This window comes from Jaculus jaculus, chromosome 11 (assembly GCF_020740685.1).
Source record: "Jaculus jaculus isolate mJacJac1 chromosome 11, mJacJac1.mat.Y.cur, whole genome shotgun sequence".
In the NCBI taxonomy this organism is placed as follows: Eukaryota; Metazoa; Chordata; class Mammalia; order Rodentia; family Dipodidae; genus Jaculus; species Jaculus jaculus.
The window spans coordinates 111,047,165-111,073,515 of NC_059112.1; the positions used below are offsets into that span (position 1 = coordinate 111,047,165).

The 26,351-nt window shown below is 57.3% G+C and overlaps 1 protein-coding gene across 2 annotated transcripts in view; it reads left to right on the forward strand.

Annotated features, from left to right (window-relative positions):
• Positions 1–26,351, forward strand: part of Pkd1 (polycystin 1, transient receptor potential channel interacting) — a 45,183-nt gene that overhangs the window by 11,384 nt on the left and 7,448 nt on the right. The window contains exons 2-32 of one of the 2 annotated variants that reach the window (XM_045161652.1): positions 4,940–5,011; positions 5,116–5,187; positions 5,770–5,939; positions 6,168–6,839; positions 6,962–7,145; positions 7,615–7,835; positions 8,090–8,205; positions 9,219–9,342; positions 9,593–9,825; positions 10,302–11,057; positions 12,128–12,259; positions 12,463–12,638; positions 12,930–13,063; positions 13,590–17,209; positions 17,411–17,560; positions 18,794–18,937; positions 19,022–19,301; positions 19,368–19,581; positions 19,651–19,810; positions 20,073–20,225; positions 20,940–21,084; positions 21,178–21,798; positions 22,068–22,224; positions 22,567–22,819; positions 22,942–23,137; positions 24,079–24,249; positions 24,330–24,473; positions 24,550–24,760; positions 24,844–24,970; positions 25,948–26,064; positions 26,152–26,204. In XM_045161652.1, the coding sequence (XP_045017587.1) occupies positions 4,940–5,011; positions 5,116–5,187; positions 5,770–5,939; positions 6,168–6,839; positions 6,962–7,145; positions 7,615–7,835; positions 8,090–8,205; positions 9,219–9,342; positions 9,593–9,825; positions 10,302–11,057; positions 12,128–12,259; positions 12,463–12,638; positions 12,930–13,063; positions 13,590–17,209; positions 17,411–17,560; positions 18,794–18,937; positions 19,022–19,301; positions 19,368–19,581; positions 19,651–19,810; positions 20,073–20,225; positions 20,940–21,084; positions 21,178–21,798; positions 22,068–22,224; positions 22,567–22,819; positions 22,942–23,137; positions 24,079–24,249; positions 24,330–24,473; positions 24,550–24,760; positions 24,844–24,970; positions 25,948–26,064; positions 26,152–26,204 (9,978 nt within the window). The remainder of the gene's footprint in view (positions 1–4,939; positions 5,012–5,115; positions 5,188–5,769; positions 5,940–6,167; positions 6,840–6,961; positions 7,146–7,614; positions 7,836–8,089; positions 8,206–9,218; positions 9,343–9,592; positions 9,826–10,301; positions 11,058–12,127; positions 12,260–12,462; positions 12,639–12,929; positions 13,064–13,589; positions 17,210–17,410; positions 17,561–18,793; positions 18,938–19,021; positions 19,302–19,367; positions 19,582–19,650; positions 19,811–20,072; positions 20,226–20,939; positions 21,085–21,177; positions 21,799–22,067; positions 22,225–22,566; positions 22,820–22,941; positions 23,138–24,078; positions 24,250–24,329; positions 24,474–24,549; positions 24,761–24,843; positions 24,971–25,947; positions 26,065–26,151; positions 26,205–26,351) is intronic. The other variant, XM_045161653.1, reaches the window with a different exon arrangement.

The following is a 26,351-nucleotide window of genomic DNA, read 5'->3' on the forward strand; positions in this document are numbered from 1 at the left end:
TCCCTGTTTCCTCCGAGCCCACCCGCATCTGCTCCTTGTGCCCAGCTCTGATTTGGAGCCAGGTGGGAGATGGGCCTTGGGTGCAGAGTGAGGGTGGGTCTGGTGGTCTCCATTGCCTCTTCTCCCTCAAAAAGCTGCGTGGGTGTAGTTGAGAGACTGCCTCCTGCCCGTCCTGCCGACAGCGTGCTTAGTGTGTTTTTCTTCAGCTCTCTCTCCTAAACTTGAATTCATTAATTTAAACATCATATCCGGCCCTGGAAGCCAGCCTCACTTGCCATAAATAGAAGGGAACAAAAAGCAAAGGGAATGAAAACACAGCAAGGGGATTGGACTCACACCGCTCCACTGCTGGACTGTGGAAGGAAAGCCCTTTAGTGCTGACAGGCACCTGGAGTGAGGCCAGCCTCAGGGCTCTGTCCCCTGTCCTTCACTGTGGCTGCTTTCCCCCTCTGCCCTGGTTCTGGGAGGGTATGTTTCTGGGGGTCCCCCTTGGAGGGAGAATGGGAGGCCTCTTCCCTACTGTGCTGGCCTGGCCTGCCAGAGGGGGGAGGTGGCTGGCTCCCATGGAATGGGTTACATAATGTCCACAGGCGTCCCCTTGGAGCCAGAGCCCTGTTTCCAGTACAGGGAGGGGCGGGGGGCTGGCACTGGCCCACCCGCTGATCACATGTGTCTGGAATGTGCAGATGTTTCCTTGGGGGCTCCAACTGGCTCCTACATCCCACCATGCATCTGGATTGGGGAGCAGGCAACAAGGCCTCTCATCATGGCAGAGGAGGAAACTGAGGCTGCTTAGCTGCTGGTCTGGGCCCTAGTTCGTCTGGACCCTCTTGTTTGTAGCTGCAGGATGGGAGCTGTGGCTTGTGTGAACCCGTGGGTATAACTCACAGGGGAGGCTGAGGTTTCTTTAGGCTAGGTGGCCCCATAGAGGTGGCAGTGTGAGGCCATGAGCTGTCCCCTCCCCACAGTGTCTAATCTGCATCGCAGACTAAAGGAAAAGGAAGGCCTGCATGTGTGGGGCTCAGTGAGGCCCACCCGCAGGCATGGCCATCCACTGAGGAGGACAGGATGCAGCAGAGAGGCCAGGCCAGGCTGGGAGCCCTCTCCTGTGTTGCAGACTATGGAGTTATGTCCTACAGCAGCAAGCAGAGGAGGGCTCAGCCTGAGGCTGAGGGATGTGATAGGCCTCTGCCTGTTCCCCTCCCCCCCTATGTGTTGAGGTCCCTGCTCTTCCCCTGGCCGCCTCTGGCTTTGGCTGTGACATTCTTGTAAGTTGTTGGCTTAGGTCTGGGAGAGCCTGGCTGACCAGCCCCTTTCTGGGTGCTCTGGCTAGGATGTGGAGTCCCCTCCTCATGGGGATAAGGGACCTGTGGGGCTGCCTCTCGCTTCTGGGCTGCTGCCTGCCCAGCCTCGATGCCCTTGCTTGGTGTTCCTTCTTCCAGGGTGCCGGGTGCCTGCTTTGTCCTCACCTTGATCATTGTAGGGAACCTGAGTGTGGTGCGTGGGCATCGGACTGCTGATGTCATCTGGGGCTGCAGAAGAAGTCAGGAGGCTTGTGCTGCGCCCTGTCCATGCTGTAGCTGGATTGCTGCTACTCTGCCTGCACCCAGATTTCTTCCGTGCTGTCGTCACGGTAGCTGTTGGGATGTGCCTAGGTCTCGCCGAGGTTCCCAGCATAGCCATTAGATAGGAGGAGCTCGAGGCAAGACTAGCAGCGTGCAGAATGGTGTCCGTGAGGGTACTTGGGGATGGAGACCAGGCCAGGAAAGGGTAAGGCAGGCCCCTGGCCTCTGGCTTTAGCAACGGAGGTGATCGTTGCACCAGTCAGTCTCGTGTGATTCCTGGGAGGGCAAAAGGCTCCTTGGAAGGAGCCTAGATTCTGTGGGTTGGAAACGGTGGGTTGTTGTGTAGACCTGGAGGGCCCAAAGGTGTTCCAGAAGCCTCACTGGACATTGGAGTATGTGAGCAGGGTTCTTTCTCAAAGGTGGGTGGCAAGACCCATGGGCTTCCAAGGCTTTGGAGGGTGAAGGGGGAAGGGGTTACTTGGGTAGAGCGGAACACCTGAAAGGCACTGGCATTCGCACCAGATTGTCTAGAAGGGCACAGGAGTGCCCAGTAGTTCTGAGATCATCCGGTCTCACAGGATGGAGCCTGAATTATGTTCCTGTCACCTGAGCTAGGGCATGGCCTGTGGCACGCTCACAGCTCAGGTTTGGTAGATAAAGTATGATTGAGTGTTTCCTTTCAATAATAGTTCAGTTATCACGAGGCTTGGTGCTCTCCCACATATGTGACTATGTATGGACATCAGCCTTTTCCTCTCGATTTGTGTCAGTGCTCTGTCCCCCCGTCCCCCCCCCCCCCCCCCGTTACTGAGGACGCAAGCCCAGGTGAGTGCTCTGCTACTGAGTTCATCCTAGCCCAAGGAGCTGGCTTTTGCCAAACTTCACAGAGTTTTGTAGCCAGGTGTTTGTAGCAAGGCGTTGCTGGCCCGTATTTAAACAATAATTTGAATTGCTAGCGTTTCCAAGCCTGGGTTTTGTTTTCTGTTCTTCTTGAGACCCACGGTCTCACTGTATTGCTCGGTCAGGCTGGCACTCCTGACTTACTCCACCCTCCTGCCTCAGCCTCTAGCATGGCTGGCTAGCACTGCAGATGCGGGCCACAGCGGCCACTTAGGCTGTCCTTTGTTTCCTGATTGTTTATTTGTGTTTTCAAGGTCGGGTCTCACTCTAGCCCAGGCTGGCCTGGGATTCATGCTGTAACTCACCACCATCCTCCTACCTACGTCTGCCTCCCAGTGCTGGGACTAAAGGAACGTGCCACCACGCCCAGCTACTCAGGTTTTATTTATTATTTATTTACTTATGAGCACAGACAGAGAGGCAGACAGAGAGAGAGAGAGAGAGAAATAGAGGGGGGGGAGGGGGAGGGAGGGAGGGAGGGAGAGAATGGGCATGCCAGGGCCTCCAGCCACTACAAATGATGTGTACGCCACCTTGTGTATCTGGCTTAACGTGGGTCCTGGGGAATCGAGCGTTGAACCGGGGTCTTTAAGCTTCACAGGCAAACACTCAACCACTAAGCCATCTCTCCAGCCCTTATTTTTTATTTTCAAGATAGGGTCTCACTCTAGCCCAGGCTGACCTGGAATTCACTATGTATTCTCAGGGTGGCCTTAAAGTTACGGGGATCCTCCTACCTCTGCCTCCCAAGTGCTGGGATTAAAGGTGTGTGCAGGTTTTTTTCTTTTTAATTTATTTGAGAAAAAGAGAAATAGGTGGGGAGGGAGGTGGGGAGGGAGGGAGAGGGAAAGACTGAGAGAGAGAGAGAGAGAGAGAGAGAGAGAGAGAGAGAGAGAGAGAGAATGGGCGCACCAGGGCCTCCAGCCTCTGTAAACAAACACCAGATGCATGCGCCCCCTTGTGCATCTGGCTTACGTGGGACCTGGGGAATCAAACCTGGGTTCATTGGCTTTGTAGGCAAGCACCTTAACCACTAAGCCACTTCTCCAACCCTACACAGGGTTGTTTTTTTTTTTTTTTTTTAATTTATTTGCAAAGAGAGAGAGAGAGAGGAAGGGAGGGAGGGAGGGGAGAGACAGAGAGAGAATGGGCACGTCAGGATCTCTAGCCAATGCAAACGAATTCCAGATGCATGTGCCCCTTGTGCATCTGGCTTACGTGAGTCCTGGGGAATTGAACCTGGGTCTTTTGGCTTCACAATCAAACACCTTAACTACTAAGCCATTTCTTTAGCCCCCTACTCAGGGTTTTTGATTGGCTGGGTTGGGAGGTTTATTTTGGGCCATTGTCACTGAGATTTGATGACATCCAACCACCAGGACTATCCTCCCTGTTTAATCTCAATTTTTTATTTTGTTTTGTTTTTTTTAAAGGTAGGATATCTCTCTATATCAGACTGACCTGGATCTCTCTGTAATCACAGGCTGGCCTTTAACTCACTGAGATCTTCCTACTTCTGCCTCCCAAGTGCTGGGATTGAAAGGCTTGTGCCACCACACCAGCTCAAATTTGTGTTTTCACTATTTCTTGGGAGCGTTGTTTAAAAAAAAATTGTAGGGCTGAAGAGATGGCTTAGTGGTTAAGCGCTTGCCTGTGAAGCCTAAGAACCCCGGTTCGAGGTTGGATTCCCCAGGACCCACGTTAGCCAGATGCACAGGGGGCGCACACATCTGGAGTTCGTTTGTGGTGGCTGGAAGCCCTGGCGTGCCCTTCTCTCTCTTTCTCTGCCTCTTTCTCTCTCTCTCTCTGTCACTCTCAAATAAATAAATAAAAGTGAACAAAAAAAATTAAAAAAAATTGTATTTGTTTGCAAGAGTGAAGGAAAGAGAAGAGAAAGTATGAATGAGCCAGGGCCTCTTTCTACTGCAAACTCCAGCCACATGTGCCACTTTCATGCATCTGGCTTTGTGTAGGTGCTGGGAGATTGAACCTGGACCAGCAGGTTTTACAAGCAAGTGCTTCTCACTGCTGAGCCATCTCCCCAATTCCTCGGAACAATTTTTCATTAACAGCTGCGTCTCTTGTTGCATTCCGTCCACCGTGTGAAGGGTTAGGAGAATTAACCTTTGTTGTGAGGGACCCACCTTCCCAACTGGTAGTAGCCCAGGGCCTCCCTTTGACTCTGTGGGAGAAAGGCTGCAGGTGCCAAGTGGAAGGGGCCCGCCTTTCCAGGTGTCCAGGGTCACAATACGTGTGGCCTTCAACACCGCTGAGGTGGCTGAAAGTGCCTAGGGCACCATCTCTTCTGTCTTGGTTTCCCCACATGAGTGTTCATTTGTGTCGTTCGTGAGAAAAGCCCTCATTTGGCCCTCGGGAATTGGGATTTTGCAGAGTGGGGGTTGCAGCGAGAGGTGTTAGGAAGTGCCTGGTGGGAACCAGGACTCTTGTTCTGACAATGGCCACTTGCTCCTCAGAGACCTCTCCTATAACCTGCTCCAGGCGCTGGACGTCGGGCTCCTGGCAAACCTGTCTGCGCTGGTGGAGCTGTGAGTGTCCCATCCCCGCTGTGTGTGTCCCATCGACCAGCATGCCAGGGGTTTCTCAGGGCGGGCCCCAAGGATCACCCTCTGTCCAATCCTCTTTCTTCCAGGGATGTGAGCCACAATAGGATTTCTACGTTAGAAGAAGGAATATTTGCTAATTTATTTAACTTAAGTGAAATGTAAGTTGCTTTGTTTTGGGTGGGTATTTGTAGCTGGACTCCTGTCTTGCAGCATCCCTCTGCCTTTGTAATGTGGCCCCTCGCAGTTTTTTTTGTTTTTTTGTTTGTTTGCTTTTCTTTTGGTTCCTTTGAGGTAGGGTCTCACTCTAGCCCAGGCTGACCTGGAACTCATTCTGTAGCCCAGGCTGCCCTCTAATTCAGTGAGTCCTCTTCCCTCAGCCTCCCACAGTGCTGGGATTAAGGTGTGCACCACCACACCCAGCCTCCCTCAGTTTTCTTAAAATTTACTTACTTGTGTGTGCACACACGGGCTCACCAGGACCTCTTGCTGCTGTACACAAATGCCAGATACTTGTGCCCCTGTGTGTGCACCTGGCTTACGTGGGTGGTTTGAGAATTGGACGCTGCCCGGCAGGCTTTGCCTCAAGTTCCTTTAACCACTGAGCTTTCCCAGCCCCCACTCTACCAGTTTTGAGAGCAAGCCCAGGGGACAGTTTGCTGGTTGCTGCCAGGCAGTGGGAGGCCGAGCTGTCAGGGTGGCCCCTGCTGGCCTGGTCCCCCATGCCTGCTGCTCCCTGGCAGAAACCTGAGCGGGAACCCCTTCGAGTGTGACTGTGATTTGGCCTGGCTGCCTCGCTGGGTGGAGGAACGGCAGGTTCATGTGGTACAGTCTGAAGCAGCCACGTGCACTGGGCCCAGCCTGCTGGCAGGCCAGCCCCTCCTTAATGTCTCCCTGTCGGACAACACCTGTGGTGAGTATGACGTGGAGGGCAGGGCCGGGATGTCACTGTCTTGCTATTGGAGAGGGCCTTCGAGGCCTGGTGGGGGTGGCAGATGGGCCGGGGAAAGGTGCGTGTCGGGAGGTGGTGGCCAGCTGGAATCTGAAGGCCTCTCCAAGGCTGGGGCGTCTGACCTGGCGCTGAGGAGGCCTGGGAAGACCGCCGGGGAGGATCGGGAGCCAGCATGCCTGCTTGTTTCAGGTGAGGACTATGTCGCCTGCCTCCCTGACAACAGCTCGGGCACTGTGGCAGCGGTGGTCTTCTCTTTTGCCCATGAAGGCCCACTGGAGCCCAGGGCCTGCAGTGCTGTCTGCTTCTCGGCTGGTGAGGGCCTTGCGTCTCTCTCTGAGAAGGGCCAGTGCCTGTGTGGGGCAGGCCGGCCCCCCAATGCCTCTGCAGCCTGCTTGTCCTGGTGCTCCAGCCCCGTGCTGTCCCCTACCCCCGCCTGTGGGGGCCCCACCCTGCTCCAGCATGTCTTCCCTGCCTCCCCAGGGGCTGCCCTGGTGGGGCCCCTTGGACCCCTGGCCTCTAGTCAGCCAGCAGACTTCCACGTCACTGCCCCCCTGCCCGTCCACTCTACACGATGGGACTTTGGAGATGGCTCTCCTGAGGTGGATATGGCTGGCCCAGATGCAACCCACCACTATTTGCTGCCTGGGAGCTATCACGTGACCGCTGTACTGACCTTGGGGGCTGGCTCAGCCCTACTGGAGACAGAAGTGCAAGTAGAGGTGGCACCATCTGCCTTGGAGCTTGTCTGCCCATCATTTGTGCGCACTGGGGAGAGCCTTGAACTTGGCATCCGGCATCTCGGAGGCTCAGCCCTTGAGGTCACCTATAGCATTCTGGCCCTGGACGAGGAGCCCACCCAAGGTAGCCGCATTCCCTGCCAGGTCCTGTGACCCCTCTGCCTCCTTTCCCAAGCTGAGGTGAGACGGAGCCTGGGTCCCTCAGGCTCACCTGGGTGCCCCCCCTTCTCTGCCCATCATCCCCAGTGGTGCACCCATTCTGTCACGCGGACACGGAGATCTTCCCCGGCAACGGGCACTGCTACCGCCTGGTGGCAGAAAAGGCGCCCTGGCTGCAAGCCCAGGAGCAGTGCGGGACCTGGGCTGGGGCCGCCCTGGCCATGGTGGACAGTCCTGCCATCCAGCACTTCCTGGTTTCCCAGGTCACCAGGTGCCTGCCCTGCCCCCACCCTTGGGAAGGCCAGAGTGGGGTGGGTGCCCAGGATACGGGGGACAGGCAGCGCCCAAGGCCTGTGGAGCCTTGGGATTAGCAGAGTTGGGCCGGTAGCGTGGCTACGCCGTGCCTCACAAGTAGCCGTGCCTGGCCGCTCTGTAGGTGGACAGGTGAGGGCATGGGTACTTCTGGGATGCATCATGGGGGAAGCTGGCCTAGGTCTCCAGTCTGCCCCATCTCTATGCCATGGGTCCACTGATGGGGTTCTTGGTGACCCTGGAGGCTGCTTCCTGGTGGATGTTGTGGCAGGCCTGGCTTGTCAGCTCATACCCCTGGGCCTCACTTCCACCACCTGCCAGTGAGGAGGGGGACAGGGCTCATTGCAGGGGCCTGTGAGAAGTGCGCCCCCATAGGGAAGTCAGGGCCGCCTCTTGAATGCCCTGCCCTTTCTCCCTTCTGTACATAGGAGCCTGGATGTGTGGATCGGCTTCTCGTCTGTAGAGGGGGCGAAAACAGGCCCAGCACCCCAGGGTGAGGCCTTCAGCTTGGAGAGCTGCCAGAACTGGCTGCCTGGGGAGCCGCACCCGGCCACTGCGGAGCACTGCGTGAGGCTGGGGCCCGCCGGGCAGTGCAACACCGACCTGTGCACAGCGCCCCACAGCTACGTCTGCGAGCTGCGGCCTGGAGGTGTGGGCCGCTGCGTGCCTGGAGAGTCCCTTCCCCGTGTTTGTCCTTAAGCTCAGTGTTGGCTGTTTGCTGAGTATCTGCTCTTGTGACTGGGTTGGGGCGACACCAGAGCACTTTTTGAAGTTGGAGGGAGCTGGGGAAGGGGTAGCTGCTGGGTTGCTCGGCTTCGGCTTCAGGTCCAGCCCCACCCTGGATGTTTGCCCACCGCCCCCCTGTCTGGCCCTGGCACCTCATTGCGCACTCACCACCCCCAGGTCCCATGTGGGATGCTGAGAACTTCCTTGTGGGAGTGCCTGGTGGGGGTCTGCCGGGACCCCTTAGTCCACTGGCACAGCAGGAAGCCCTCCTGAGACCACGGCTGCCCGTGGAGGTAGGCCAGCCCCTCCACGTTCTAGAACCCCCTCTGCGCCTCTGGAGACCTCGCGCTACCCCTCTGCTGTGTCTCTGAAGTCAGGATGCGGGCTGGGGACGTGGCTCAGTGGTGGAGCACTTTCCTAGCGTTGTGCAGCTCTGGTTTCAGTCCCCAGCACCACACTTTCAAAGGCAATCGAGTTAGTTTTGGTGGACCTTCTGTTTTATTTTTCTAGGAATGGTCTCACTGTAGCCCAGGCTGGCCTGGAATTTACTATGAGATCTCAGGCTGACCTTAAACTCGCAGCAATCCTCTTATCTCTGCCTCCCGAGTGCTGGGTTTAAAGGCGCATGCGCAGCTGTGTGACTTTTCTGAGGCAAGGTTTCGCCATATACTCCAGGCAGGCCTCAAACTCATAATCCTGCTGCCTCGGCCTTTTGAATGCTGGGATTGGTGGCTTGTGCCAATTTTTCAAGTACAGTGAAATATTTTTTAAGAATATTTTCATTTAATTTAACTTATTTATTTGAGAGAGAGAGAGAGAGAGACGCAGATAGAAAATGGACATGCCAGGACCTCTAGCCCTATAAAACTCCAGATACATGCACCGCCTTGTGCATCTGGATTATGTGGGCCCTGGGGATTTGAACCTGGGCCCTTTGGCTTTGCAGGTAAGTGCCTTAATTGCTAAGCTATCTCTCCAGCCCCAGAGTGAGATATTTTAAAAACATAATAGGAATTCTGCTACTCCCGTTTTTTGCTTTGCTTTTCAAGGTAGGGTCTTGTTCTAGCACAGGCTGACCTGGAATTCACTCTAGTCTCAGGGGGGCCGTGAACACATGGCGATCCTCCTACCTCTGCCTCCCCAGTGCTGGGACTAAAGGCGCGCACCACCATGCCCCATTTCACAGATGGTTTTGATCTGATTTTTCCTCCCGAGTGATGTGAAATGAGGCTCATGGTGGCCCCAAAGGGTTGTGTCTGCACTCCGGGGTGGGTCCTTGAAGCTGAGGCAGCTCCCTTCCCTTCAGGTCATAGTGTTCCCTGGCTTGAGTCCAGGCCGCAAAGCCTTCCTCACTGCGGCCGAGTTTGAGACGCAGGAGCTCTGGGAACCCGCCCAGCTGCGCTTGCAGGTGTACCGGCCCTCGGGAGCAGGTGAGGTCCCGTGATGGCAGGGGGAGCTGGGCGCTCGGAACGCTCATGCCTGCTGGTCTCCAGCCTCAAGGTGGATGGAGGGTGGGTGTCCGGTTCTAGCTCCTGCTGTCTGGGTAAGACTGCCGGGGGCCATGATGTTAGGGGCTTGAAGCGCTGCTCAGCCAGGTCTGGTTTTGCAGCAGGGAAGTGGGACACCTCGAATGGTGACCTGTTAATAAATCAGGGCCCCATACCCTTCCTCTCCCAACAGTGGCCTCGGAAAGAAGCAGCGAGCCCGAGAACAGGACTGAGCTGGCCCCCAAGTGTGTGCCAGAGGGACACTGGTGTCCCGGAGCCAATGTCTGTGTGCCATTTGATGCCTCCTGCCACTCTCAGGCCTGCGCCAATGGGTCCGTGTCAGGGCCTGGGTTCCGCAGGGCCACCTACGCGTTATGGAGGGAGTTTCTCTTCTCAGTGCCTGCTGGGCCCCCCACGCAGTACTCGGTGTGTGTCTCGGTGTGGTCCTCTGTGTGTTCCTCCGATGTACACCCCTAGGCCACTTTTTAGCTGCCCAAGGCCCCATTTTCCACCAGATAGACTGCAGCCTCCTCTGTGAGCCTGGCAGGCCTGCCCCATGGCCCTCCTGCCTCCAGCCGGGCGCCCTGGCTTCGCGCTCTCCCAGGCCCTCCGTCCCTGCATCTGTCCTCCCTCGGAACATGCGCCTTCATCCTCATCTTTCCCGTCCTGATCAGGGCGCTCCCACCCGGGCAGCCTCCCTTTCTGCACCTTTCGTGGTTTCCCCTGGTCCGCACTGTCCCGTTGGTCCCAGCCATGAGGTCCTCGGGGGGGGAACTCCAGGAAGGGACAACGACAGTGCTGGGATGCTGGGACCTAAGTTGGTAGCCATGCCTGCCCACTCCTCTGGTCCCTGCAGGCTCTTACCATGGGGACATGACATGGCCCTGCCCTCTCTCCCATAGGTCACCTTCCATGGCCAAGAAGCCCCTATGCTCCCGGGGGACCTCGTTGTCTTGCAGCATGACGCTGGCCCAGGTGCCCTTTTGCACTGTCCCTTGGCTCCTAGCTGCCCTCACCTTGAGGCTCTGCATCTCGTCAACAATGCTTCAGATTGGCTGGCCCACCTACCTGACCAGCTGGAGGGCGCTTGGGCTGGCCCTGCCTGCGCTCTGCAGCTGCTCTTGGCCACAGAGCAGCTTGTACCCTTGCTGGGTCTGAGGCCCAACCCTGGGCTGCAGCACCTTGGGCACTATGAGGTCCGGGCCACCGTGAGCAACAGTGTGTCTAAGCACAACCTGTCCTGTAGCTTTGACGTGGTCTCCCCAGTGGCTGGGCTGCGAGTTGTTCACCCTGCCCCCCTCGATGGTCACTTCTACGTACCAACCAATGGCTCAGTCCTGGTGCTTCAGGTGGATTCTGGTGCCAATGCCACGGCCGTGGCTCGTTGGCCTGGAGGCAATATTAGCGCCCCCTTTGAGGCCGCCTGCCCCCCTGTAGTGGAGCCCCTCGAGCCAGGCTGCACCAGAGATGCCAACGGCACCCTGTTCTCCGTGCTGACGCTGCCAGGGCTCGGGGAGGGGGACCACGCAGTAGAAATCGTGGCGCAGAATGGAGCCAGCCGCGCCAGCCTCAGCCTGAGCGTGACAGCAGAGGAGCCCATACGTGGCCTCCGTGCCACACCCAGCCCTGAGGCCCGGGTGCTCCAGGGCGTCCTGGTGGTAAGTGTGTCCCCAGACCCAGTCCTTACCCGCCTCCCCCATGTAGCATAGTGAGGGCTCCCCTCCCTCTTGACGGGGAGGGCAACTCAGAGCCTCAGGCTACTGGGCGAGCCTGATGCCAGCCCACCTCACAAGTTCTGTGTTACTGAAGGTCACAGTTGGAGGAGCAGCCGTTCTCCAGACCATTCTGTCCACCCTCAGGTTTCGAGAAGTACTGTCACACGTGCCCCCCAATCTCTCCTGAACCTACATGAATGAGGCCCAGTGTGTTTCTGGGGTGCCTGTTGAAGTGTAGTCTGCACCCTCCACAGGTGACCTCCAGGGGCTGGGGCTGTCCCCATCCCAGGTATGCTCACCTCTACACCAGGAGGTTATTAGGAAGGCTATTTCTGCCTGGCATGTTACTGCATGCCTTTAACCCCAGCACTCAGAAGGCAGAGGTAGGAGGATTGCTGTGAGTTCGAGGCCACCCTGAGACTACATAGTGAATTCCAGGTCAGCCTGGGTTAGAGTGAGACCCTGCCTTGAAAAACCAAAGTAATAAAACAAGGCTACTTCTGCCAATCCCCTTATAACTCGTGTAGCTGTGTCTTCTGGACACACCTGCTCAGACATGGGTCAACACCCAAGACTGGAAGACCCACTGACACTCAGGTGCCTTTCCAAATGGTCTGCCCACGCTGGGCGCTTGTGAGGACTGTGGACAGGGAGTTTCATTGCTGATGCTAGATCCACTTTACAGGTGTAAAAAATAGGCACAGAGAGGTCAAGGTGTAATCAGGGCCACATGGCTAGACATCAAGAGGTGGCTTTGTCCCTGGCCTTCAATACCCAAGTCTGGACCCCACACCAAAATGGACCTGGGGCCCCCTTTTATCTTCTTCACATTGGGTGTCTTGTAGTTACGGCTCAGCCGGTGGACCCACTTGTTCCCCCCCCCCCCATACTATTGCACAGAATTCTCCAGCAGCCCCAAGAATGACAGGTCCAGGCAGGTAGACCAGGGTGGGGGCAGAGCCGGCCGGGGCTAGGGCACAACCATAGCTCCAGCTGCCAAGTCCTTCCCGTAGCGCTACAGCCCCGTGGTGGAGGCGGGCTCGGGTGTGGCCTTCCGGTGGACCATCGATGACAAGCAGTCCCTGACCTTCCACAACGCCGTCTTCAATGTAATCTACCAGAGCGAGGCCGTCTTCAAGCTCTCGGTAGGCAGCGGCTGGTGGAGGGAGGCCCTGGGTCCTGGGGTGTCTGGGGCTCACCTTTGCCTTCTTTCTGCTTTGCTTTGCCCGGAGGACCCCGCCGCCGCAGTGGGTAAGTGTGGGGAGGTTGCTGAGTTGGGGCTTGGGGCCTGTTGACCTTTGGCCTGTCCTTAGTGCCGCCACACCCTCCCTTGCCCTGATCTCCTCAGCTGACGGCCTCCAACCATGTGAGCAACGTCACCGTGAACTACAACGTCACCGTGGAGCGGATGAACCGGATGTGGGGGCTGTGGGTGTCGGCAGTGCCCGCTGTGCTGCCCCCCAACGCCACGCTGTTACTGATGGCCGGTGTGCTTGTGGACTCGGCCGTGGAAGTGGCCTTCCTGTGAGTGCCTCTGGGCCCAATGCAGAGATCCACCCAGACGGGACCGGCTGTCACGCCAGCCCCAGCTTGTCCTTGGTCCGCAGAGCTGCTTCTCGGAACCCCAGTTCAGTTGCCTCCTCTGTCAGGCTGTGGGTGGGTAGGGCCATGCCAGCAGTTGGCGGACCTTGTGTAGCAGAGCCAGGTAGTTCCTTGAACCCGGGTGCCAGACATAGTTGGTGCAGAGGCAGTGGGCAGGAGGAGCGTGACCCTTGTCCACCTGGCCCATGTTCTGCCTGTCTGCTCTGCCGGCAGCTGGACCTTTGGGGATGGCAAGCAGGTGCTTAGCCAGTTCAAGCCCCCGTACAACGAGTCCTTCCAGACCCCGGACCCCACGGTGGCTCAGGTGCTAGTGCGGCACAACACCACGCACACCTACGCTGCCCCAGGTGAGGGGGGTGCTCTTCCGGCTGCTCCTGAACTTGGGATGGCAACCCCGTCGGCCTCTTCCTGGCTGAGCCTGGGTTGGTGGCTTGAGGCCCTTAGCTGGGCGAGGGAGGCACGCCAGGCACCGGGAGGAGGCGGGGCGGTGGGGTCTGTGAGGCCTCGGTTTGAACCTTTTGTCTCCAACTCTCAGCTGTCTGTGGGGAGTGAGAGGGGGTCTCCGTTTAATCAGTTACTTCAAAGTTCCCGGAGCCCTACAGGGTGCCTGCGGTTCAGACCACGTGCTCACTCCTGTCGCACCGGTGCTGGTTTCCGCGTCAGCCTGCGCGCGGTGGTTGGAGATGGTCCTGTCCATCTTGCTCATGAGCGCCTGTTGGCTGCTGCGCCCGGCGTGTGCCCTGGCTGTGAGCACCTCTGGGCCTGGGCCCAGGGCGTGGCTGTCCATGCTCTTAGGAAGGCCACTTCCGTGCAGCATCAGAATCTAGGTGGGGATTCTGTGAGCAGGACGACCCCCTTGACCTGTCCCCACAGGCGAGTACAACCTGACCGTCGTCGTGTCCAACACCTACGAGAACCTGACACAGCAGGTGCCTGTGAGCGTGCGCTCCGCGCTCCCCAGTGTGGCCGTGGTCATGAGCAGCCGTGTCCTGGTGGCTGGCCAGCCTGTCACCCTTTCCCTGCACCCTCTGCCCCTGTCCGGTGGTGTTCTATATACTTGGAACTTTGGAGACCGTTCGCCTGTCCTGACACAGAGCCAGCCAGCAGTCAACCACACCTACGCCGTGACGGGCACCTACCGCATCTCCGTGGAGGTCAACAACACAGTGAGCAGCGTGGGGGCGCACGCCGATGTTCGTGTCTTCCAGGAGCTGCGTGGCCTGACGGTGTGCTTGAGCCCAGCTGTGGAGCAGGGATCCCCCATAGTGGTCAGTGCTGCTGTGGAGTCAGGTGACAACATCACATGGACATTTGACATGGGGGATGGCATGGTCTTCACAGGCCCCGAGGCCACAGTGCGCCACGTGTACCTGCGGGCACAGAACTGTACGGTGACAGTGGAGGCGAGCAGCCCTGCCGGCCGCCTGACCCAGAGCCGGCGCGTGCGAGTCTTTGTTCTGGAGGTGCTGCGCATAGAGCCCACCGCCTGCATCCCCACACAGCCCAGTGCCCAGCTTACAGCCCATGTCACTGGGGACCCTGCCCATTATCTCTTTGACTGGACCTTTGGGGACGGCTCCTCCAATACAACTGTTCAGGGCCACCCAACAGTGACACACAGCTTCATGCAGAGTGGCACATTCCCATTGGCGTTGGTCCTTTCAAGCCATGTGAACAAGGCACATTACTTTACTAGCATCTGTGTGGAGCCTGAGGTGGGCAATGTCACCCTGCAGCCTGAGAAACAATTTGTGCAACTTGGAAATGAAGCCCAGCTGGTGGCCCGTGCCTGGCCGCCATTCCCCTACCGCTATACCTGGGACTTTGGCACGGAAGACGATACCCCTGCCCGTGCTGGGGGCCCCGAGGCGACATTCACCTATCGAGATCCAGGCTCCTACCTGGTGACGGTTACTGTGTCCAACAATGTTTCTGCCACTAATGAGTCGGCTTTCGTCGAGGTGCAGGAAGCTGTGGTGCTCACCGGAATTGGGGTCAATGGCTCCCATGTGCTGGAGCTGCAGCAGCCCTACCTGTTCTTTGTCATGGGTCGAGGGCGCCCTGCCACCTACCTATGGGAGCTGGGCGATGGCGGGCAGCACGAGGGCCCCCAGGTCACTCACATCTATGACAGCCCGGGCGACTTCATGATCACGGTGGTAGGCTGGAATGAGGTGAGCCGCAGCGAGACCCAGCTCAATGTCACAGTGAAACGCCGTGTGCGGGGGCTCAGCGTCAATGCCAGCCGCACAGTGGTGCCCCTGAATGGCAGCGTGAGCTTCAGCACCTCGCTGGAAGCAGGTAGTGATGTGCGCTATTCCTGGGTGCTCTGTGACCGCTGCACGCCCATCCCTGGTGGTCCCACCATCTCCTATACCTTCCGCTCAGTGGGTACCTTCAATATCATCGTCACTGCAGAGAATGAGGTGGGCACTGCCCAGGACAGCATCTTCATCTATGTCCTGCAGCTCATTGAGGGGCTGCAGGTGGTAGGTGGCGGGGGCTGCTGCTTCCCCACCAACCACACACTGCAGCTGCAAGCCACGGTCAGGGACGGCACCAACATCTCCTACAGCTGGACTGCCCAGCGCGATGGTGGCCCCATCCTCGTTGGCAATGGCAAAAGCTTCTCACTCACTGTGCTTGAGGCGAGCACCTACCACATCCATGTGCGGGCCACCAACATGCTGGGCAGTGCCTTGGCCAACCGTACCGTGAACTTTGTGGAGCCTGTGGGATGGCTGACTGCGGCTGCCTCGCCCAACCCGGCTGCCATCAATGCCAGTGTCACTCTTGGTGCTGAAGTGACTGGTGGCAGTGATGTTGTTTTCATCTGGTCCCTGGAGGAAGGGCTGAGCTGGGAGACGTCCCAGTCATCCACCACCCATACCTTTGCCACAGCTGGCCTGCACGTGGTCAGGGTCACAGCAGGGAACCAGCTGGGCTCGGTCAACACTACCATGGAGGTGGCAGTGCAAGTGCCTGTGGGTGGCTTAAGCATTAGGGCTGGTGAGCTGGATAGCAGCTTCGTGGCAGCTGGTTCCACTGTGCCCTTCTGGGGTCAGTTGGCCATGGGTACCAATGTGAGTTGGTGCTGGACAGTGCTGGGGGGCAGCAGGCACAGTCAGCACATTGCCGTGAGCTTTCCCACCGTGGGCACCTTCTCTGTGCAGCTGAATGCCTCCAACGCAGTCAGCTGGGCGACTGCTGTCTACAGCCTCACCGTGGAGGAGCCCATTGTGGGCTTGGTGTTGTGGGCCAGCAACAAGGTGGTGGCGCCTGGGCAGCTCGTCCACTTTCAGATCCTGCTGGTGGCTGGCTCAGCTGTCACTTTCCGCCTGCTGATTGGTGGGGTCGTCAATGAGGTACTTCCTGGTCCCCGCTTCTCCCACAGTTTCTCCTGGGTTGGAGACCACGTGGTGACCGTGCAGGCTGAGAACCACGTGAGCCGTGCCCAAGCGCAGGTTCGCATCTTAGTTCTGGAGGCTGTTGGTGGGCTGCAGGTGCCCAACTGCTGTGAGCCTGGCATGGCCACTGGTACCGAGAAGAACTTCACAGCCCGGGTACAACAGGGCTCCCGAGTCGCCTATGCCTGGTACTTCTCCTTGCAGAAGGTCCAGGGTGACTCACTGGTCATCCTGTCAGGCCGCGATGTCACCTACACGCCTGTGGCTGCGGGGCTGCTGGAGATCCAGGTGCGTGCCTTCAACGAGCTGGGCGGCGTGAACCTCACGCTCGTGGTGGAGGTGCAGGATGTCATCCAGTACGTGCTGCTGCAGAGTGGCCGTTGCTTTACCAACCGCTCGGCCCAGTTTGAGGCTGTCACAAGTCCCAGTCCCCGGCGTGTGGCCTACCGCTGGGACTTTGGGGACGGGACTCCAGGGCAGGATACTGAAGAGCCCTGGGTTGACCACTTGTACCTGCAGCCTGGGGACTATCGTGTGGAGGTGAATGCCACCAACCTGGTGAGCTTCTTTGTGGCACAGACCACAGTGACTGTCCAGGTGCTGGCCTGCAGGGAGCCTGAGGTGAAGGTGGCACTGCCCCTGCAGGTGCTGATGCGGCGCTCCCAGCGCAATTACCTGGAGGCCCACGTGGATCTTCGTGACTGTGTCACCTACCAGACCGAGTACCGCTGGGAGATCTATCGCGCGGCCAGCTGCCAGCGGCCAGGGCGCATGGCTCAAGTGACCCTGCCGGGCGTGGATGTGAGCCGGCCCCAGCTGGTGGTGCCGCGGCTGGCGCTGCCTGTGGGCCACTACTGCTTTGTGTTTGTGGTGTCATTTGGGGACACGCCGTTGGCTCGCAGCATCCAGGCCAACGTGACGGTGGCTGCTGAGCGCTTGGTACCCATCATTGAAGGTGGCTCGTACCGCGTGTGGTCAGACACTCAGGACCTGGTGCTGGACGGAAGCAAGTCCTACGACCCTAACTTGGAGGACGGTGACCAGACACCACTTAGCTTCCACTGGGCCTGTGTGGCCTCAACACAGGTTAGCTGTGGGCACCAGAACTGGTATGTCCTCCCTGTCCTCTGTCTCAGGCATCGTGTCCTGTAAATGCCTACCCTTGGCACGGCTCTGGGACGGGCCTTGGCTCCAGCATGGGAGGGCACTCCAGGTATGTCTCTGGCAGACTCCGCTTTGAGACTGTCAGAAGTCTCATCACCCCTTTTCCTCCATTCGCTACTGTAGAGTGAAGCAGGAGGCTGTATGCTGAATTTTGGGCCCCGAGGGAGCAGTGTGGTGTCCATCCCCCGGGAGCGCCTGGAGGCCGGTGTGGAGTACACCTTCAACCTCACTGTGTGGAAGGCAGGAAGGAAGGAGGAAGCTGCCAACCAGACGGTGAGTTAGCAAGCACTCCACCCTGTTTTTTTTTTTTTTTTTTAAGATTTTATTTTTATTTATTTACTGATTACAGACAGAGGGAGAGAAAGTATGGGCATGCCAGGGCCTCTAGCCACTGCAAACAAACTCCAAATGCATGTGCCACCATTGTGCATCTGGCTTATGTGGGACCTGGAGAATAGAACCTGGGTCCTTAGGCTTCAAACAAATGCCTTAACCATTAAGCTATCTCTCCAGCCTGTTTTTTTTTTTTTTTTTAAATATACTCTAGATGCATGTGGCCTCTTGTATATCTGGCTTACATGGGTCCTGGGGAAATCAAACCTGGGTCCTTTGGCTAAGCCATCTCTCTAGCCCTCCACCCTGGTTTTTGACAAGAGTCCTGGCGTGGGCTCTCCGAGGAGCTCTTGATTCTCCCCCCGCCCCAACATGCTGATTTTGGTACAAGCTAACTTCAGCATTGCTTCTGTCTGAACAACCAGGACAGCTCATCATGAAGTTTAGAGCCAAGATGGGTGTTGAGATGCACACCTGTAACTCCAACACTTGGAAGGTAGAGGCAGGAGAATAGTTCCAGGCCCGCCTGGGCTATGTAGTAAAACTCTGTGTTCAAAAAAATAATAACAGTAATAATCTTAGACCCTACTTACACTGTGGATTGTAAAAGATAAGTTTTATGCCATCCTCGTGAAAGGCAAATAGAAACCAAGTATCTCACGCATCCACTGTGTCAAGAGTGCGTCCTGGTTTCTGAGTGGAGCACTCCTGTTTCTGCCTTCACACTTCTGACCACTGTGCAGGTGACGGCCTGTGGGATGGGTCCCACCAGTTGGAAGTGCTGAGCTCTCCTGGTGTCCCTAGGTGTGGTTTCCCAACACCAGGTCTTTTTCAGGTGGTCTTCCAGGAAAGGGTCTTTCCTGCCTGGTTAGGTTGTCTGGGGACGAAAGCTTTCAGCAGGTGCATGACCCAAACCCCACCCAGGACAGTCATCACCTGTGACAGGGCTGTGGAGACTACTGTCCTTTGCCTGTGTGGGTTCATGGACCATCAGTGGGCTCTTGTGGTCCCCACTGACCAGGCCTAGCATGGCCTCAGACTGACAGGTGACCAGCCCTCCCCCCACACCCGGTGGCTGCACGTCACTCATCCCACCTCAGCCCGGAGGAGGAAACCTGGGCTGTGAGCACCTGGCAGCACAGGGCGGGCCTTCTCTGATGCTCTTCTTCCCAGGTGCTGATCCGCAGCGGTCTGGTGCCCATTGTGTCCCTGGAGTGCGTGTCTTGCAAGGCTCAGGCAGTGTATGAAGTGAGCCGCAGCTCTCAAGTGTACTTGGAGGGCCGCTGCCACAACTGCAGCCGGGGCTCCAAGCAGGGGGTGAGTAGCAGGCAGGAGGCGGGGTCTCCTGAGCAGGTGGCACGGCGCTGCCCTCACCGTGCCCCCCCCCCCCCCGTCCCGCAGCGCTGGGCCGCACGCACCTTCAGCAACAAGACGCTAGTATTGGACGAAACGACCACATCTACGGGCAGCTCAGGCATGCAGCTAGTGGTGCGGCAGGGCGTGCTGCGGGACGGAGAGGGCTACGTCTTTACTCTCACGGTGCTGGGCCCCTTGGGCGCGGAGGAGGGCTTTGCCTCCATCTATCTCTCACCCAACCGCCCTCCACTTGGAGGCTCCTGCCACCTCTTCCCGCTGGACGTTGTACATGCCCTCACTACCAGGGTGCACTTCGAATGCACAGGTGAGTGTCGGCTCCCTCCGAGGTCAGTGTGGGCCTGGGTGCCATGCTGATGCTGAGAATCCGCAGGCTGGCGAGATGCAGAGGACGGTGGTGCCCCGCTGGTGTATGCCCTCCTGCTGCGGCGCTGCCGCCAGAGCTACTGTGAGGATTTCTGCATCTACAAGGGCAGCCTCTCCACTTACGGAGCTGTTCTGCCACCTGGCTTCCAGCCACGCTTTGAGGTGGGCCTGGCTGTGATCGTGCAAGACCAGCTGGGTGCCGCAGTAGTTGCACTCAACAGGTGAGCTGGCTCCTGGGGAGGGGACCCGGGCTGACCACCACCTGCTTATAAAACACCTCTGCCCCGCAGGTCTCTGGCCATTGTCCTGCCGGAGCCCAACGGTACCTCTGGGGGCCTCACGCCCTGGCTGCACAGTCTGACAGCCAGTGTTTTGCCTGGGCTACTGAGGCAAGCTGACCCCCAGCATGTCATCGAATACTCACTGGCCCTCGTCACTGTGCTCAACGAGGTCAGTGTGAGTGGACGGTGAGGGATCCTCACATCTGTTCCATGAGTGGGCTGAAAACCAGTGCTCCCTCCAGACAGACTTAGAAAGGCCTTGTCCATGATGACTCCTACCCTGATAGCATTAAATTCTCCAGAATGCCCTCTTGATGCCCAAGCCTGCAGGGTGTCTTGTGCATGGCCTGTTTTATCTTTGAGAAAACAGTTGAGGTCTTTGAATCCCTGCCCACACGATGTAACTGCACTCTGCTCCCCACCTACCCCAGTATGAGCAGGCCCTGGATGTGGTGGCGGAACCCGGCCACGAGTGGCAGTTGCGCGCCCAGATGCGGAAGAACATTACGGAGACCTTGGTCTCGCTGCGGGTCCACACAGTGGATGACATCCAGCAGATAACCGCCGCGCTGGCCCAGTGCATGGTAAGAGAGCAATGCGGCGGCTGCCCAAGTGCAGGCCCTGCGCAGGCGCGGGCTGACGTCCACGTGGGGGAGCTCTTTGCCTGGCCGCTCCTCCAGCCCCTTCTCTGTCTCTGTCCAGCATGGACTGACACTGCTCTCCTGGTGACCCTGCAGGGTGGCTCATGGCAGAAAGAACAGGCTAAGTGGGCGTGTGTAAGTGGCCTTCTGGCCTATGGTCATGCTCCACTTATGTGGCCTTATCAACCTACAAGGTGTCCATTGCCCAACATGTAGACTCATGAGCTGAGCAGGCCACGTCTGATTGGGAGGCGCTGCACCCACAGTGGGTAGGGGGATCAGTATGGAATCCTAGACGGTGGAGCCAGGTAACCAGAGGAGAAGGGTGTAGAGTTCCTGGTGGTGGTCACTGCTGCTGTGAGGCTTTTGTGGCCTTGGATATATTTGGGTTTGGACTCCAGCCAGGCCCTCTTAGCTGTAGAAATAGCTGGAGTGGTGGGAGGACCATTGTGTACAGGCCCCAAGAGGAGTTTTGGTTGTTCCTCCTGGGTTGAGAAGAGCCGCAGGAAGGGCTTCCCGAGAGGGCTGGCTGGTGGCTTCCCACAAGAGGCTCCAGCCCAGCGCTCAGTGTTGGAGGCACGCTAGCAGCTGTGTGAGGTGGTGGGGCAGCTAAGTGGTGAGCCGGGGCGGAACGGGTCCACGCTGTGCTCTGCACAGGCGTCCAGCCGGGAACTCGTGTGCCGTTCGTGCCTGAGGAAGGTGCTGCGCAAGCTGGAGGGCATGATGCGCATCCTGCAGGCCGAGACTGCCGAGGGCACCGTGACGCCCACTGCCATCGCAGACAGCATCCTCAACATCACAGGTGGGCAGGTTTTCTCCCTCTTCGCCTTTTAGCATCCCCTCAAGCTCCTGCCCCCTCCTCCCTCAGTGTTCTTGACCTCTTTATCCATCCCAGGTGACCTCATCCACTTGGCCAGCTCAGATGTCCAGGGGCCTCAGCCCTCAGAGCTGGGGGCTGAGCCGCCCTCTCTGATGGTGGCATCCAAGGCTTACAACCTTTCCTCGGCTCTCATGTGTATCCTTGTGCGTTCGCGAGCACTCAATGAGGAGCCTCTGACCCTAGTCGGGGAGGAGATTGTGGCCCAAGGCAAGCGCTCCGACCCTCTCAGCCTGCTGTGTTACGGGGAAGCCTCGGGGCCCGACTGCCATTTCTCCATCCCTGAGGCCTTCAGTGGCGCCCTGTCCAATGTTAGCGACGTGGTGCAGCTCATCTTCCTTGTGGACTCCAACCCCTTTCCCTTTGGGTACATCAGCAACTACACTGTCTCCACCAAAGTGGCCTCCATGGCCTTCCAGACTCAAGCCGGGGCCCAGATCCCCATTGAGCAGCTGGCCACAGAGCGTGCCATCACGGTGAAGGTGCCCAACAACTCAGACCAGGCTGCCCAGGACTCCTGCAGCCCTGCAGGCTCCGCTGTCCTCCAGCCCCGGGCCTCGGTCAGCGCCGTGGTCACCCCAGACAACAGCAACTCTGAAGCGGGGCTGCACCTGCGACTCACCTATACAGTGCTCAATGGTGGGTGTCACCAGGGCACCCTGCTTACCGCCCCTGACTTACTGCTGAGGAAAAGGCGTTGTGGTGGTATTGCCACGTTGTAGTCACTGCTCCCAGGGTCTGCCTGTAGGGTTGATTCGATGTGGTGTGTGCTGCCCACCCAGCCCGTGTGTAGCTTTTGTGGTCATCTCTGCACAGATAGCCACTAGACCCCTGGAAGCAGTTCACAGGGTGTCCCCAGGGTGGTGTCTGGTAGACTGGTAGTGTCTGACACTGCATGCCCCCTGCAGAGCACTACCTGGCCGAGGAGCCCGAGCCCTACCTGGCTGTCTACTTGCACTCAGCACCCCAGCCCAACGAGTACAACTGCTCTGCCAGCAGGAGGATCAGCCTGCAGGCACTCGGGGGTGCTGACCACAGGCCCTACACCTTCTTCATCGCCCCTGGGTGAGCACCTCTTGCCAGAACCACAGAAACTGCAACGCTGCACGGGAGGATGGGGGGATGCTTTTTTTAAAAAAAATATTTATGTATTTGAGAAAGAGAGGGAGAGGCAGATAGAATGGGCACACCAGGGCCTCTAGCCATTGCAAACAAACTCCTGACACATGTGCCACCTTTGGCACCTGGCTTACATGGGTACCGGGGAATTGAATCTGGGTCCTTAGGCTTCACAGGCAAGTGCCTTAACTGCTAAGCCACCTCTCGAGGGGTGTGGAACAACTGGCTGCATGGAACGTGGGACTGGGGCCTTGGGATCTGGCTGTGACACTGCCCTGTCCCCTGCAGGACTGGGGTCCCAGGCAGAAGTTACTACCTGAATCTGACCAGCCATTTCCACTGGTCAGTACTGGAGGTGTCTGTGAGCCTGTATACATCTTTGTGCCAGTACTTCAGTGAGGAGGAAATGATGTGGAAGACAGAGGGGCTGGTGCCCTTGGAGGAGACCTCACCTAGCCAGGCTGTCTGCCTTACCCGCCACCTCACTGCCTTTGGTGCCAGCCTCTTTGTGCCCCCCAGCCATGTCCATTTCATCTTTCCTGTGAGTAGCATCCCTGTTTCTGGATTGCTTCACTGGGTCAAGAGGGCCCAGGACATTGTAACTCTGTCATTTAGAAGGTAAGGCTTGTGAGTGACCTCTGGGCCCAATGGCTGTCTTCCCAGGAGCCTTCTGTGGGCATGAACTACATTGTCCTGCTGACATGTGTGGTATGCCTGATGACCTATGCGGTCATGGTGGTGATCCTGCGCAAGCTGGACCAGCTGGACGTCAGCCGGGTCCGCGTCATTCCATTCTGCGGCAAGGGGGGCCGCTTCAGATACGAGATCCTGGTCAAGACTGGCTGGGGCCGAGGGTCAGGTGAGGGGAGGAGTGCCTGGGCATGGGAACCTGGGGCCCACCCTGACCAGGCCCTTCCAGCTGCAGTACGGGTCCTTGTCTGGCCCTCTCCCCTAAGAGTGTTTATGGTGAAAGACAATTGAACTGTGTAGTAGCCGCCCTCCCTGAAAGCTGCTTGAGTGGGAAGTTTTACCAGCGCCCGTCGCAGCAGCAAGACTTCCTCTACTGTGGTGACTTCATCGTTTGCACAGAAAGTCCTGGCTGACAGGAGCCATGGCCTCCCCATGGCTGGTTCTTGAGCAGCTCTGTGAACTTTGCATTCTAATTGGACTTCTACTGTTAATAACTTTCACTTTGTTATTTTTATTTTTTAAATATTTTATTTATTCGCAAGCAGAGAGAAAAGAGAGACAGAATACGTGCACTTGGGCCTCCAGCCTCTTCAGACAAATTCCAGATGCATGCACCAATTTGTGCTTCTGGCTTTATGTGGGTACTGGGAAATTGAACCAGGGTTGTTAGGCTTTGTAGGCAAGTGCCTTAACCACTGAGCCATCTCTCCAGCCCATCTTCCTTTTTTACTTGTGGGTGCTGGGAAGCCGGGCTTCATGCTTTCGAACACATGGCTCTGCCCTGCTACTTCTTGTTTCTTTGTTGTGCTTTCATTATTGGTGGACAGTTCTTTTCTGAGTGTCCAGTTTTTTTTTTAATTATTTGAAGGTGGATGTGGTGGCGCATGCCTTTAATCCCAGTACTTGGGAGGCAAAGGTAGGAGGATTGCCATGAGTTCGAGGCCATCCTGAGACTACATAGTGAATTTTAGGTCAGCCTTGCATATCCACACACAGAAATTTAAAAACTAAACTGCTTAAAGCCAAGGATTATCTATATCATTGAATGGAGGAAGATTGTGGGTCACATGTTCAGTGAGCAGGAATCCCAGAGTTCTCTGCCTCCTGCAGGTACCACGGCCCATGTGGGCATCATGCTATATGGGGAGGACAGCCGCAGTGGCCACAGGCACCTGGATGGGGACCGAGCCTTCCACCGCAACAGTTTGGACATCTTCCAGATTGCCACCCCGCACAGTCTGGGCAGTGTGTGGAAGATCCGGGTGTGGCATGACAACAAAGGTCTGAGTGAGAGCTTTCGCCCCCCCCCCGCCCCGCCCCGCGGCCCCGCTGCAGCCCCCACCGACTCCCTTCCTTCTCAGGGCTCAGCCCCGCCTGGTTCCTGAAGCACATCATCGTCAGGGACCTGCAGAGCGCCCGCAGCACCTTCTTTCTGGTCAATGACTGGCTGTCTGTGGAGACCGAGGCCAGCGGAGGTCTGGTGGAGAGGGAGGTGCTGGCGGCAAGTAAGGCCACTGCGTATCTTGGGTGGGTGGGGGGCCTTGCTCTTCCCTCCTGCCATCCTTCTGTCCCTTGCTCCAGGTGACACAGCGTTGTGGCAGTTCCGACGTCTCCTTGTAGCTGAACTGCAACGAGGCTTCTTTGATAAACATATCTGGCTCTCCATATGGGACCGGCCACCTCGCAGCCGCTTCACCCGTGTCCAGAGGGCCACCTGCTGCGTCCTTCTGCTGTGTCTCTTCTTGGCCGCAAACGCCGTGTGGTACGGTGTCGTGGGAGACACCACCTACAGGTGGGTGCTTGTGGGTTAGTAGCTTCCTGACTTGCTCTTTGCCCTCCACCTAACCTGGTCTGGGTGTTTCTCTCCCCATGCAGCCTGGGGCCTGTGTCCAGTCTGATCCCACCAAGTGTTGACACAGTAGCCATTGGCCTGGTGTCCAGTGTAGTGGTCTACCCCATCTACCTGGCTGTCCTGTTTCTTTTCCGGATGTCTCGGAGCAAGGTGGGCTGGGTGAGGGCCTTGGAGCTCTGGGCTGGACTGTGGTCTTGTCACTAGACTGAGCACTGTGATATCTGGTTTGACAGCCAGAGGGAAAATGCACAAACCGAGAGTGAATTCTTAACTACCTTGACCAAAAGAAGAAAAAAGAAAAACAGTATTAGATTGTCAAAGCATGAATGAAAGGGGATATCCTGGTCCATCCTATAGAAATTGGTGGGGGCAGCCGTGCATTGTAAACGACACACTATACATTGACATGTTAGGAAGGCTAGAACAAACAGCCGATTGCTAGAAAGATGCAAAACTGCCAAAGCCAGTCCAAGAAGAGAGACAACTTGAGTAGCCTGAGTGAGCTATAAGCTTAATTAGTAATTTAGAAACATTCACAAAGAAAAGCCCTTCTGAGTTCTACCATCATTGACAATTAACACTAATTTAACCTTCACCAACTCTTCCTCAAAATGAAAGAGGACCCCACAGCCAGAGAAGTCACAAGCAAAGGAGACCAATGTCCCTTAAGGATCCACAGGCTCTGACCTTTATGTGTACTAGCAACCTGAGCCTGGTGACGCTAAATGATTATGCTGGGGCTGAGGGCTTAGCCCACAGCTTAGGTCATTATTACCTAGCGCCCAGAGCCTTGAATGTACTAGGCAACTGTTCTGAACTGAATCTCCAGCCCCCAGAGATTCATTTCTTTACTGCATCAGTCTCATTTCAAGTGCTCAAGAGCAGTGTGGCCAGGGTTTACCATCGCTGACTACAGGTCTGAACTGAGCTCATCATTCCAGAACATTCTTTCAGCCCTGATCTAGACCCCTGTGTCTGCTCACTAGGTCTATAGTTTGGGGTTGAAAGCAGGGTCTCGTGCTGCTAGTCAAGCGCTGTCATCGATCCACACCTCCAGCCCCAGAGTGAACGTGCACCTCCCTGAGCAAGGGCCACGCTGCCTCCCACTGACCTGTCCCTCTCTGTAGGTGGCTGGAGGCCAGAGCCCCATCCCGGCAGGGCAGCCGGCCCTGGATGTGGATACCTACCTGGACCCTTCTGTGCTGGACAGCTCCTTCCTCTCACTGTCAGGCCTCCGTGCAGAGGTGAGGAGCCCCCGGCGGCTGGGGCAAGCTGGGTGAGCTGCCACCCTGGCGGCTGCAGCCCGCACTGAGGCCCTCTGCCCTTCTCAGCAGGCCTTCACTGGGCAGGTGAAGAATGACTTGTTTCTGGAAGATGCTAAAAGGTGCGGCTGCATAGAGAAACTGTGAGCTTTGGCCTGGGTCAGCAGTGCCTGGTGGGCTGTGGTGGGGTGTTGGGCTCATGGGTCCTTGTGCCTTGTTTACAGACTCTGGGTGCTGTCACACACTGACCCAGGAGGCATTGTGTGTTA